Consider the following 15,282-nt stretch of genomic DNA (forward strand, 5'->3'; position numbering starts at 1 on the left):
GGAAAAGCTCGCGCGATTATTGGTCTCGCTTTGGAGAATAATCAACTCATTCATGTGATGAAAGCCACTACTGCTCGAGAAATGTGGATATCGCTGAAAAGCTTTCATCATCGGCGTCCGTTGGTCAATAAAATTAACGTATTACGTAAAGTGCTGCGGATGCAACTGGAAGAAGGCGGAAATATGTCTGATCATATTGCTGGTGTGATGGAATTGTGTGATGCCCAATAAGAGTATGACCGATTTGAACATGTGTTCTCTTAAACATATAATCACCGCAGGCGTACGCTTAGCTGTGTCTATATAACGGCGGTGTAAAAGTCCTACACCGCATAAACCATTGCCCAGCAACCGTTGTCACACGACTTGACCTCCATCATCTACGAGCACGAGGTAAGATGTATTTCTATTAAAACAGCTACGCTGGGTGATTCCCTAAGAAAGTTATATTCATGAAACACACATTGGCGATCCTGCCAGGAGTTGCTCAACATAGCAACATTTAGAATCATGTAACCTGACATATTATTTTTAATGTTTCAACAAAATCACTAATTGTAGAAAGGGAGTCACCCAGACGTACGAAAAAAATAGTTGGAATATCGTAGGAAAATGACATAACCTTGAATAGCTTATGTTATTTTCTATCAATTTAAAACGTTGTGTTATACCGGAGCGGGATGTCCGCGGAAGACAGGAAGGTCGAAATAACGTTCGTGTTCCAGCGGAACGGGATGTCCGCAAAGATTTGACGAAATGGAATATCTGTAGACGGCGTATACGGCCGAACGGGATGTCCGTGGTGATATGATGGAACTGAATGTTCGCAATGATATGGCGGAACGGGAAGTCCGCAGATTTCCATTGTGTTGGAAATTAAAGAGAAATGAACTCATCATTTTGGCGGAACGGGATGTCCGCAGAGTAAAATGTCTAGAAATAAGACAGACTCAAACGTCGTTGAGACCATCCTTCTTGTGGAACGAAATGTCCGTATAACTCACAGACATTAGTCTCCAGTTGTCAGAAAGTAATCAAAAAAAGAAAGAGCAGAAACATAATGAATGACGTATTTCAAGAAAAAACGCAAAAAAATAATTCAAAACATGACCGTTAACCTGTTTGAATCGCAGTAACAGCAAGCAGAAAATGTTCCGGGTCTAATCACAAATCTAGTGGCGGCTCGATCCCTCCGGGTCCTCAAGAAAGTGTGGAATTTTGCTGCGTGTCGTTTGTTATTCGATTAATCGTAGTCTCGACGCCACATTTCACAGGTTAAATCGTTACGCCAGGGCACCTGGGCTTCACAGAGCGAATAGCGTTTGTGAACATCTTTTACTGGACTCGATAGCACCGAAAAATCTCAAACGGAAACCATCGTCTAAGGAACCTCTGTATCTCTCTAAATCAGATTTTATTGGCGCAAAACATATTAATTTATCGTACACATTGAAAATTAGCCTAGAAGCTACGAGAAACCTATAATGATTCAACATTCACAATGTCCACGGTAGAACAAGCGTAGAGATAGAGTACATATTTTAATTTCCCAGGACCTTTTCGGTATCCTTTTAGGATCAGTTACCGTTGATCTGATGGGGTGAGAAGATCTGTCTGCAAACGAGGCCTTTCTAGCCGAGCTTCGGGCTTCGGGCAGTAACGTACATGTTTAAAATAATTCTCACTTAAAGTTATGCAGAACATGCACAATTTAGCATCTCTGCGCCCTCTCCACAGGCTGCAGACAGTGTATTTTAGATCGCTCTCACTCTTTCATTATTCTAATTGTTGATTTCTCGATAAAGAAGAAACATCAGGGCTGGAAACGAATGCATACAGCATGCATAAAATATCCTTCAAACGGATCAAATCACCTGTATTTGATTGATTTATTCAGGCTTTGGTAGTTCCATTGGCGCGTCTGTGAGTGCTGTGGCGAGCGGTGCTTCTCGGTGTGGTTCTTAGAATGTGGTGTACAAAGTGCAAGGCCGGAGTGTGGTTCAATACTGCTCTACGATCCTAAGAGCAGGTTCTCTGTCAGGAAAATTCCATCAATAATAGTATTCCTCAATTTAAATCAGGAATCCTGCATAAATCCTTCATGAAAGCTATTTTTCGTAGGTTATAAAGAATAATAAAAAAAGAGTTTTTGTTCGAGCTTATCGCTTTGCACTTTCATAATATCATCACTCGTATTATCATTTTTTGCAGAAATCGATCGTTGATGCGTAATATGAATACTTTAGATTCGCGAGATTAATAAGCCCTCGCACGTAGTGTAAGCGCGCAAGTAAACGGCAATCACCGAATGACTCGTAGAGACTGCGTACGAGGTGACAGACAGATTGAGCTATTTTCTCTTTGGCAAGAAAGTGCATCATTTGTTTGACCAGCATCTTCTCATCCTAGACCAATCGAGGAGACAAGCGAGCAACTCAAAATTGCTCGAGACACACTGCACCTTGTTTCGAACCGTACGTTTGATGAGCTAGAGATATACATCTATACGACTAAGTCGATCGCCGAGAAACCGAAGCCATATCGGCAACCAGCTCCCTGAATCCAGTAATCGGAGATGTCCCCCTCCTGTGAACGAATCCACCTTCGAGTGCTCTAAGGAATCAGGGTCGCCGAAAGCTAGCCCGTTTCATCCAACAGGAATCCTCCAGATTGATCAGCGATGTACCGATCGAAGTCTGCCGCAGACAGAATACAGCAAATCTGCATCCAATCGATTCATCACTGCCGGCTAGTTGAAGTCAGCTGAAGAATGCCGCCGCTCGAGGTTCTAACCATTCGGACGACGAACCATTATGTTTTGGATGATGACTATGTGCTACTAAACCATAACTACTTTGAACGATTTTTGTTTGATTGATTAAATCAGGAAGAGGTAACCTGTCTCATACACAAAATTTGAAGTGGTAGAATGACTTTTGCATCGACTCTCTACAGGGGAATGGACAGTAGTATTTCGCTCGCAGTGTAAATAAACATGACAAAGGTGGGTATCGAATTGAAAATCAGGGTGGGAAACATCAAGTCGGCGTGAGTTGAGGATTATTGGTCGCACATAGATTTTTTTTCAAGAAGAGGGAAGATGTGTGATGCCCAATAAGAGTATGACCGATTTGAACATGTGTTCTCTTAAACATATAATCACCGCAGGCGTACGCTTAGCTGTGTCTATATAACGGCGGTGTAAAAGTCCTACACCGCATAAACCATTGCCCAGCAACCGTTGTCACTCGACTTGACCTCCATCATCTACGAGCACGAGGTAAGATGTATTTCTATTAAAACAGCTACTCTGGGTGATTCCCTAAGAATGTTATATTCATGAAACACAAAGGAATTATCGCAGCGAATGAAGGCGATGGGTGAATCTCTTAATCGTTTCTCGTTGGTAGCCATTTTGTTATCCAGCTTGCGCCTCCATCGTACGATAATTTGATCGTCGCGTTAAGGTAATATTATATTATCAGGCACGTAGCGTAACCGGCACGGCACGTTTCATGCAAGACAAATATTATTGCGTGTGTTTCAAATGTGTATGCGTATATATAGCGGAACGGCTCCGGGCATACACAGCACGCTTCAGTGAAATGAATGAAGGAATTCTCGAAAAGAATATTTTGCCGGTGCCGGGCACGAACTACATGGGCGAGTAGCACCATTGAGTACATACAAACCCAACGTCGAAGTTCGTGGTGTGGGTGCGTTCGTCGCTCTTCGGTACGACATCGGTACGACATCGGTTCAATCACCAGTAGCATTTATCCGCTCCGTCTGCGCTGCCGGTTCGTACAGAGAAGTTGCTATGCCTGATGATATGAATACATCATGTATTTGTCTGCCGGTGTCGGTACGTGCCGTTCACGCTACGTGCCTGATAATATAAAACGGCCTTTACTTGACGAGTAGCGAAGGCGCGGTGAGTATTCGGATGGACATGACGAAGCTTTGAAAGTGAGTTTGGTCCGGTAAGCATGAAGTGAAGAACAAGACGTGTTACTATTGCAAGCTAGAGGGCCATTTTCGGCGGGAATGCGCAAAACTTTTACAAGATCAAAAAAGAGAGATGAAGGAGTAAAAGTTGTGAAACAAAAAGAAAATCAAATCAGTTTAGTGCGAGCGAAGAGCAGATGTGTAGGTGAGCGTGGTGTTTGAATTCTGAAGCAACATCTCATATGTCCAGTGATCCATTCTTGACAACACCGGGTGCTAGTGTAATAAATAACGCTGGTAGACGGTAGAAAAGTGTGTTACAGTGGTTCTGGTAATCGACAGCTGATAGCGGTTGATGGTGAAGATCAATGTGAAGAATTTATTTTGTTTGTTTCGGCATTGAAAGGAAATTTGCTATCAATCAGTAGAATGACTGATGAGGGGTGCATTGTTACTTTCAATAAGGCTGGTTGAAGAATTGCGAAAAAATGGATCTGTTGTTACTGTTGGCGAACGACGAGGAGGTTTGATCAACTAAAGGAACATAATACGGCTATGATTGCAGCTGCTCAACATGGTGATAATTGCCAGCACACATGGCTTCGGAAGCTTGAGCATCGGGATCCTGGTGCAATCGACTAAATTGTTCGCGAAAATTTTGGCACAGGTTTGAAATTAGTTGATCGTGGAATCAGGTCTACCGCGCGTGGGAGACGATGATAGATGATTTTTAGTGGTTTACCATTCTTTACCCCCCGAATAAGAAAAGCGAAGCAGAAAATAGAATAAAGAATTATATGATGCTCATCCAAAATCAATTCGGACGGATGCCGAACATCGTTCGTGCGAATGCAGGAGGAGAATATTCAGGACATTCACTACAGCGGTTTATCGGATCCAAAGGAATTGTTCTGCAGCAAACTATACCGTACAGTCCGCAGCTGAACGAAGTTGCTGAGTGGAAGAATCGTAGCTTAACGGAAATGAAGCGATGTTTCTTAGCGGAACCCGGGTTGAAGAAGAGGCTCTGGGGGCGAGAATATTTTGCCATCAACAGCTGTTCCAAGAACATCGTTTGAAATATGGAGGACTTCAAATTAAAGCACGTTTGAACATCCAAATTACGTAGAGAAACTTTTAATGCTTATTCAAACTTTATTTCACAATTGACGAACAATGAAACGAAACGAATTAAATGAAACAATTTTCGAATTCAATTGAATTCAACATTTTTGCTTTGTATGTGAATAATGTAAAAAAACGCCATGCAAGGCACCTTGGTTTAGATGACTGTGTTAGAGAACACATTTCGATGGGAACAAAAATTCCCCCAACTTGCATATATCTGCAAAGCCATTTTTTTCAGGTATGTAACACCGCGAGTGTATAGCGATAACCTTGCTTGTTACGGCCGTTATATTTTACTGAAACATCCAACCTCGTATATACACACCAATGCGTTACTACCTTCGACAAGACACACCCTGGTCGGACAGCATGAAGCCGGGTTCTCTTTCACACACGAACAGCGGCGCGAGCAGCAACAATTCCACATCGCGCTTCATCGGGCTATTTCTCGGCTTTCCAGGCCATAAACCAGGCAACTTGGTTTAGCTGGCTGTGTTAGGGAACATACTTCGATGGCAACAAAAATTCCCCCACATTGATTTTTTCCCAGCACATTGATTTTTAAGTCTGTGTTGGGGAAACCGTAAATCGAACCAATAGAAACGTAACATGTGGGGGCTTTTAGATAACGCTTAACATTTCACAATTCTTCAATGATAGATGCGTAGAAATATTTCCTATCATTTGATGCAAACATCGTTCCAATCTATTGAGAAATGTTCGAGTTATAAGCATTCGAAAGCTTTCATTTTTTTTCCTGCATGTTCTGTTTTTATGTTGGACTCCTTATCGCTGGTATAGTGCCGTTCATTGCCGGGAATGTGGGACTTTGACAGCGGAAAATAACTCTTATCGTCCAGCATGAACGACGTCCCGCGATAATTCTTCGTCATCCACCGGCATTGAGATTACACGGTCGCTATCTGCTCGTCCGTGTACTCTGAGGATCTAGTCTTCTTCCGACAGACGATGCCCTCTTGCTTGAGGGTTTTGTGGATATAGGAATAAGAGCACGCAAACTCATACCGTCCTTGTTGTCGAATAGCTTTTTCAAAGATTCCTTCTTGTTTTCGTCATGATCTTCGCCGGACGGCCACTATCAGTCTTCCGCTCGACGTTCCGGGATGCCAGGATCCGGTAAACAATGCTCACCGGCACCTTTCCGTTCCGAAAATGTTCTACTGTAATCTTTTTTCCTTGACTTTCGCGCGTTTCGAAGAACCGCACAACGCGCTCCCGGAGTTCTTATTGTTTCAACGCCATCTTTGATCGAACTGACAGCACCCAAGCGAAAAGAAACGAGTAAGGCGGCGGTGACACTGGATGGCAGAAAAGTGGTCGTACGAATTGTATGCAATAGTGAAAGTAAACAACCACATTGCCTTGTATTGGTGTGGTTACATTGCTTCCCCTTTGCTTCGTTCGAATTCACCAGCTTCTATCGAACAAAATTGTTTGTTTCTCTTCGTATAATCAAATTTTCGTGCGTACTCCGAGCCAATGTACCCGTTATAAAAACTGAAGGCATCTTCAGACCATTTGACATAACCGCTCTAAAAAACAATACTCTAGAGTTTGCGGTAATTTCACATTCTCTGGAACATCCTCAGTTTTCAGGGATGAAATTTGCAACGCTTTAATCCATTCCGTTATCAATTGGTGTTTCACCCTAGCCCCGGACGACGCTTTAAGTAACTTTCGATCAAATGATGGAATCGATGGGGGATCTCGAGATATTTGTTTCTTTAGCCGATTCCCGGATTGATCTCACTGGATTCCGATTCACTTCCTCGTTGACCGATTGCACCATTTTGCAGCACGGTCATCGACTACCCGGTACCCATGGATATGGTCCAAAAAGAAGATAACGTTTCATGTAGTAAACGGTAGTCAAATGACATCCCATAATCGCTGGAATTTCCTTTGGATATTTTATCCCAAGAAGTGAACTGGTCATTTGCTCTGTTGCGTATACTATACGGATATTGTACCACTACTTTGTTGATATCACTTGACCGTGCAATAAAAACTCGAACGAAATACAGGATGGAATTTTATCATGTCGTTCGAAATATTTCGAATCGATCGAAATACAGAATAGGGCTGTGTATCGGAATATCTTGGATTATTTGCGTAATGTAGGTATTTATCATAACCAGAAGAATGCGAAAGCACGTCATTTGGCTATAATATTCGATTTATGAAATCAATTATCTCAGGCGAATTATTTTGTGATACAAAATGTCTCCATCTTGAGTATTGATTTAACGAAGAAATATAATACAATTGAAAATTACCTGATGGGTCCCTTGATGTCCGCGGGGTGTCGAACGTCGTGCTGCTCGTCAACGATCGAATCGGAGCTGTTCTCGTGCTCAACGTTGGAACTGCACACCAGCTCCATCGGTTCCGATTTCACATCGTCGTTGGAGCGTACCGAGGGAGACGGGGTAAGACTATCCTTATCGGTGTGGGAACCTAAGCTTCCACTTCCACCGACAGTGCCTCCGTTCGCTGCTATGCTACCCAAATGGCCGCTAGATTGGTCACTTGTGTTCACACCATCCTTACTATGGGTGATTAAATTGTTGTTGTTGTTATTGTTGTTCAAATTGTTTGTGTTGTTATTGATATTGATGCTATTGTTGTTGTTACCTGTCGCAGAAAAGTAGTAGCATTATGTACATAGGTCAGTACCCAAAACCGTACTCTTTCTTACCATTGGGGGTTTTATTGCTGTCATGCCTGTGTTGTTCTTTAATATGAGGGGAGTGTGGAACGTTGCTGTTTATTTTCATGCTGGTCGAAAAATCAGTTGCGGTTATCTGTGGCATGTGACTCACCACATCTAGGTTATTGTTATTGCCAAGCATATTATTGTCCGTGGACATTCGATGTCGTTTCATGGAGAGCTCATCCGATTGATTGGAATTGTTCCGCTCGCGCCGTAGAGCGGCTGCAGCTGCAGCTCTTCTGAGCAACTGGTTCACTGTGGATCCTCCGTGGGCTGCTGGAGTGTGGTGTAAGCTGTTGATATGCGGGGATTGCGGTACACCTTGAGCAAACAGTGCATCTTCAACGAGTTTGTCCGCATAGCTTGGATGGTGATGACCAACCGGCGTCCGATTGCCAGAACTGGTGGATGTTTGTACTTGCGCTAACTACGATCACAGAAATTATGTTTCATATAATATCAAGTTGTTCTCTGAATTGTAATACTCACGTTATGGGTTTCATCAGCCTGTTGTTGTGTCAGTCCAGATACTCTCAACACTTCAGCGGTTTTCAAGAAGGAGCTAAGAGATCGCTGATGTACGTTCACTTCGCCGTGGTAAATAAACTCCACCAGCGCATGGAGATCAGTAAACGCTACATCTTGAAGTACTATTACTGGGTGCTTACAGGGTGTGCTCTGTGAAAGAAAATGAAAAAAAAAAGTTATTGACCGAACGTTTTGCATAACACAATTAACACGCTGAGTGCCACGGTTTTATAGCGACTCTATGGAATTTTTTTAACATATTAGGCCCATCGTTTCTTATCGCAGTGGAAGATATTTTTGTTCGGAAGGGAATGCTTGTATGCTTATATTAGTTACCTTTATTATCATGTTTTATACTGTCAGTCACTGGTAACTGACACAGCCTGAGTGAAAACTCGGTGTCAGTCACCGGTGACTGACGTGGCAGTCAACGTGTTAAAGGGGTAGTTATGAACATCATAAAAAGTATGTGATTTTTGCGATTTTTTTCAACTAGAAAATGAATTACTATGATTATTCTGATATCACAGTTTAATTAGGAATATATTTCTTAACGAACAAACCAAAAAGGTGTCAAATGAACTGTCCCCTGAATAGCAGCAACCGGTTTGTTGAGCCCTTGAAGCCAAAACCTTGCAAACTGGTGGAGTTCTACAAGTTTTCCTAGTGGACCGATTTCAACCAATGATTTTTTTTACTTAATCTTGGATATATTTTCTGTCATCGTACGTAGGATTTTTTCAAAATATTGATTTTTGACGAAATGGCGACATTTTTTTGTAAAAAACTTGCAGTTTTGCCTAAAAAATCAAGACAAAAACATTCACCAAAATTTTATTTTTCAAAATCTCAAAAAAAATCCTACGTACGATTACAGGAAATTTAGTGGATAATCTGAGAAAAACTATTTCATTAAAATCGGACGGACCGTTCTGGCGGTTGAAATCTCACGAAGCGGAATTCCATCTATACCATCATCCGTGGGTACTGGGAGACGGGCTCAACCAAGGACCGTGCGAGATCCGGGCGGCCGCATTCGGCGAGGACGCCAACAGCCATCAAGGTGGCGAGGGAGCGGATTCGTCGAAAAATGAACCGCTCGATCCGGAAGACCGCAGTACGCACAAACCATGGAGCGCAGTTGCTTTACTGCTACTGATCTCATCATCAGGTGTTGAGGTGAAAGCATGAAAAATTGGTAAAAATTTTCCATTTCTTTAACACAAGCATTAGTTGAAATAATTTTTCCATATGTGGACAACCAAAAATTCACGGCTCAATGTTGAAATCATGAAACATTTGCCAAACAGAACTATTATCTGGAGTGTGACTAAGGGCCTGGCCGGGTATGGAAGTAAAAAGTGCCCCCAAACCAAATCCCCCGCTCTATGGGAAATACAAATAGGGTACTAAATAAGAAATTTTGACTATTTTTAATTTTTTTGAACCCCTATGAGATTCAACATAGGATCTATAGTAAAAAACGTACTTTTCAAGTTTTTTCATGCCATTCTCGATAGCTTCGAGATAAAAATTAGAAAAAAAATACTGAAAGTGCATCTTACTATGGTGTATCGAGGAATATTATTAAAAAAAATATCAAAAATGTAAGTACTGAAAAAATCCTGAAATCAAGATTTTTTTTTGAAGATTTGGAGATTCATTACTACTCTAATCCGTGTTTAAATGTGTTTGTTTGTTTACTAGTGAAACCATCCAACAACACGGCATGCTATGCTAATTCATTGTTCGTTCGAGGTGTGGTAAACTGGAACTCATTACCGTCCGCTGTGAAGCGTTCCCCCTCGGAAGCAATTTTTAAGAGTGGCTGAATCAACTTTTGGAACCGAATAAATTGAATTTATTTAAAATAGAAGAGTAGAGAATTGGTTACATTATAATTATATCTGTACCAATTTCAAAACCGGAGGTAGCAAATTTTTAAAAAGATTCACATCTTACGCTACCGGACAATAAATAAACAAACAAACAAACAAACAAACAAATGTGTTTCTACGTGTGATTTTTTCAGAATAGGGCATCTTTTTTTTTTTTTTTTTATCCAAAATATATATTTTTATTAAGGCTCATATGGCGTCAACCTGACGGGGCCGGGAGTTCAATATTTCGACAATGTTTGCCTTATAACTATGTTAGTAATATGTAACCGATTACTCGCGGTTGGCTCGAGGTTAGTATTACAAGTGTTTTCGTAATTGTGATGTTGCTGTCTCCAATGCTCTGTACCTGTGCCCGACACGGGATACTTCCTTTTGGGATGCAGCTGACCATTAATCAGCAACGCCCCCTAGTCTGTACCCCATATCTAGCGTGGTGCGTCTTATCGACTCGAGGAATCCAGGATAGAATGGTCACTAGCCGGCGCAAACATCAGCTCGTGTAGAGTTGTCATGAGCGATACAACCTTTGGCTCTTGTTGAATGATCAGTGGACTGCACAACCTTTGGCCCGTGTATCTGTAAAGAGTGTGTGTATGTATTGCCGCGACTAAGTAAAAGTTTATAGATCGGATAGGAGGGATATGAAACAGGGACACAACGAAGGAAACATCATTAAACGTTGACATCGGCGTTTCTGAGGAACAGGTATAGATGAAGCAGAAGATCAGGATCACGGCTACCTAAGATATCCCGGACGGGGATATCCGATTGTCTGCCTTTTGCTCTCAGTGCTCTAGAGAGCTGAGAGCGAGCAGCATGGAACCGGATACACGACCAGACAACATGCTCGATGTCGTGGTAGCCATCGCCACAATCACAAAGATTGTTTGCTGCGAGCCCAATGCGATAGAGATGCGCGTTTAGGTTGTAGTGATTGGACATAAGCCGAGATATCACGCGAATGAAATCACGACCTACATTCAATCCCTTAAACCAAGCTTTCGTCGAAACCTTAGGAATAATCGTGTGTAACCAGCGACCGAACTCATCTTCACTCCACATGCGCTGCCAACTAACGAGTGTGTCCTGACGAGGAATGTAAAAAAAATCATTATAGGCAATTTGCCTTTCAAAAAGTGTGCCTTCTGAAGCGCCCACCTTAGCTAGCGAGTCCGCTTTCTCATTCCCCGGAATCGAGCAATGAGAGGGAACCCATGCTAAGGTAATCTTGAATAATTTTTCGACCAAAACACTCAATAGATGTCTTATTCTTGTTAGGAAATAAGATGAGCGTTTATCAACTTTCATTGAACGAATTGCCAATTACTATGATAAAATTACCATCGAAAATTCGAATTTTTTTTGGCATTTCGATTTTTTCTATGCGGCATTGGATAATTCTATAAATAGAACAGATGTTGATCTATCCTTTGAATTCATATTTACGATTTTATTAATCATCGATTTCAAAAAAATAGAAAGAAATGCAGACGGTGAAAATTAAGAAAACATTTTAAAATAATTGATTTACTTCAAGCTGCTGTTACTTCTCCTCAGTCTTTTGGCAAAGATGTGGAAGCTTTGTTGGGAGATGCTCATGCAGTCCGAGCCTGAATTCAAGAGGATACCCTCTATCAGTGATTTTTTTGGGCAGATTGTGGAAAATAATTGAGTATTATTTTTTTACAAATTTTATTATATTCGTCAGTGTTTGGGTGTTATATGAGATTTGGTATTTTAAATGTTTATTGTCACACAATTTTCATCGGTCTATACTCAAAATTGATTTTTAACTCATGTTTTATCATCCCGATTTATTACATAAAATCACATTCAAAATAACAAAAAAATGTCATGACTCTCAAATACTGGTAAGCTTTTGTATAATATATATAGTACGGCAATATAAGATTACGCATCACTTTGTCACATATGTACACGGCCCAGACCGAGATTGGTATAGACCTCCTTTATGCTGGGAAGTGTTTTCTAAGAGTGAAATTAGAAAACACTTCCCAACTTCAATTTGTAATGAGATGTAATATTATCAAGCGTTTACGTAACATTAACTATGTGGATAGCGTGGTCGTGTAAAACAGTCTTGCATTCCAGCCGGCCTTGGTTCGATCCACGTTGACGTCGTTTGGACTTTTTTTTGGTGCAATCTAGGATTGGGCGATCTTGGATCGATTTTCAGAAGATCGATTTTTCCCTTGCGATTTCCGATTTTTTGGATCGATTCTTTGTACCCGAAAAAATCGTGAAGATCGATCTTTTTCTTTTGATTTTTCTGATCTTACATTTTTTTTGAGCGTTCATTGATTTCAATCTCGCTCTCGAGGATATCAAATTAGTGATAGTGAATCTAGGTGAAGCTGCTGTTTATGTTTGGTCTAGGATTGGGCGATCCTAGATCGATTTTTTTCGATTTAACACAAACTTTTTGTAATTTTCTTTTTCAGTGTACATTAGTTTTAATCTCACCAAAGATTGCCTGACAAATTTTATAAACATAATGGCAACGTTTGACCGCTATGAAGCACTTCATTTGGCTTACTAACAGAGTCAGTTTGATCATTCTTCGATTTAATTCCGTACAAGTTCTGACAAGATCGGAACTTGCGATAGCTACTAAGGGTTGTTGATGCGTTACTAATGATACTTTTTCAAATAAATTATTTAATTAAATGATTCCATGATGGTACAAGATGAATTCTCTGGAAAACACTATTTTCGAAGATCTAATTTTTTGTGCTCTTGATTATTAAATAGAACCATGAAATTTTCATTTCATGTTTAAACAAAAGACGATACCCATATAACATAAGTAGATAAATTGGAAAAATGCTTCCGATTTTTTGAAGATCGATTCGGCAAAGATCGATTCTTTTGTACCGATTTAATCAGTGAATCCATCCCTACGCCGTTTAGAAAATCGATTCGTCGAGATCGATCCTTTCGCAAAGATCGCCCAATCCTAGTTCAATCCCAAAAAAGATGAAAAAAGAAAAAAGGAAGAGATGTCTGCTTCCATACATACAAATGTTTTAAAACGTTTGGGGACAGATGATTCTATTTGCTCATTTGACGCTATAAGGCATGAGAAGACATGGTTTTTGCCGAAAATGAAATGCTTTCAGGCAACGCTTGTTTGGGTGTACTATCACAATTGTAAATATTATATGTTTCGAGTTTTGATTCCAACTCTATGTTCACTAAATATGTAATATATTCTGTCAAATTCATACCGGGAATTTGTGTTCAAAAAAATACTTTATTTATTTTCTAAATTTATATTATCACCTTCAGAATATGTCCCTTCTGAATCAATGTACTTTTTCTAACGCAAAATCCATTTTTTATAACTGTTTTCAAGGATTGCTTTAAAACAGTACGTTCAATACTCGATACATTATGAAAAAAATCATTAATAAAAAAAACAAGTACGAACACAGCAGTATTGTGTCTCAAAACTTAATTTAATAATTCCAAAATTTAAAATTATTAAAAAATTGTACCGCAAAACTTAGATCGTGACTGAAAAAAACACATATCAAGGACAGTTACATTCAAATAAAAATTATGTTTTAATGGATTTAAAAATAAAAGTATCCAAAATTTCGAAATACCAAAAAATTTCTTTCTTAAAAAAAAATGTATTATCTATAATTTTTTTTGTAGTGGTACACCATAATAGACGTACTTTGAGTGTTTTCTCGAATTTCTATTTCCATGCCTATTGAGTATAGCGTGAAAAGAAAACTACGTTTTTCACTACATCTCTTATATGGAACCATATAGGGATTCAGAAAAATTACTTTATTTTTCTGATTTGATACCTTATCCAACATTTTCCATAGCCTTGGTGGTAAGATTTTGAGGCACTTTTCACGAACACATGAATACAATACAATTATAGATTTCAGGATAATAACAAAATATTAGAAAATGACGAAAATAATTTTTTTTTATAATTATTGGATATTTTCGCGCCGCGAAGTGCTCTAAATTTTCTGAAAAAAAATCACAAATATCAAAAATCGCATACGAACATATTTAAATAGAAATAAAACCAGTACTAAGTCTCAAAATTCTAAACAAATATCGAAATTTTATAAATATTTTTTTTGTTTAGCGCAATACTGTTAAAATTCTGAAAAAATCACCCATATATAGAAAAGAGGTAGAAACACATTTAAATACGAATTATAGTAGTGGTGAGCATCTAAAACTTCTAAAAATTTGTTTCAATATTTGAAAAATTTTTTTAGTTCTTTAATTTTTGATGAATATTGTTTTTAATAATACTTGACGATACACCATAGTAAGATGCACTTTCAGTATTTTTTCAAATTTTTATCTCGAAGCTATCGAGAACGGCATGAAAAACATTGAAAGTACGTTTTTACCATAGATTCTATTTTGAACCTCATAGAGGCTCAAAAAAAGTCAAAATTTCTTATTTAGTACCCTATACAATATTTTCTATAGAGCGAGAGATTTGGTTTGGGGGCACATTTTACTTCCATACCTGGCCAGGCCCTTTTATGAGAAAATTTCCAAGAATCGTAATAACCTAATTATTTTTTCGTTTCAGAGAACAATATTAAATTGATCGTTTGGTTTCATTCTCGGTTTTATTAACTTAATGAAATTCTTCCAAAAATGGGGTTTTGTTTTTTTATGGCCTACGTGTCCCGTTTTCATTCCGGAACTATATGATCAGCCTAGTTATGGGCGACAACGATGAACGGAACACGTTTACAGACGTTAGAGAATAGATCCACGAATATGGTGACTGTGAATCTGGCGGGATCCAGACGAAAAGGTGCCCAAACGTGCCTCGAAGAAGCCGCCATGGATCGATTGTTTGGATGGGGTTGTACAAAACTGAATTGTCACTGTTACATTTCCATAGAAAAAAAATCTGAATACTGTATTGATCGGCTTATATTTGACTGGACATATTTCTATCGTGTGGTCACATTGGCAAATTTAGGTCAGAGATACGGACAATCACGTTTCAATTGATACATTCGCAAA

General features: G+C 39.5%; 1 protein-coding gene across 9 annotated transcripts in view; it reads right to left on the bottom strand.

Moving 5' to 3' along the window:
* The window catches only part of LOC129762981 (broad-complex core protein isoforms 1/2/3/4/5), a 187,680-nt gene that overhangs the window by 31,846 nt on the left and 140,552 nt on the right, over window positions 1-15,282 (bottom strand). For all 9 annotated transcript variants that reach the window (XR_008740768.1, XM_055761628.1, XM_055761622.1 and 6 more), the window contains exons 3-5: window positions 8,300-8,488; window positions 7,796-8,237; window positions 7,374-7,731 (exon numbers count right to left, since the gene is read on the bottom strand). Coding sequence is in view for 8 of the 9 variants with exons in the window: in XM_055761628.1 (XP_055617603.1) it covers window positions 7,374-7,731; window positions 7,796-8,237; window positions 8,300-8,488 (989 nt within the window). In the remaining variant the exon portion in view is untranslated. The remainder of the gene's footprint in view (window positions 1-7,373; window positions 7,732-7,795; window positions 8,238-8,299; window positions 8,489-15,282) is intronic.

Source organism: Toxorhynchites rutilus, chromosome 1 (genome assembly GCF_029784135.1).
Source record: "Toxorhynchites rutilus septentrionalis strain SRP chromosome 1, ASM2978413v1, whole genome shotgun sequence".
Taxonomy (NCBI): domain Eukaryota; kingdom Metazoa; phylum Arthropoda; class Insecta; order Diptera; family Culicidae; genus Toxorhynchites; species Toxorhynchites rutilus.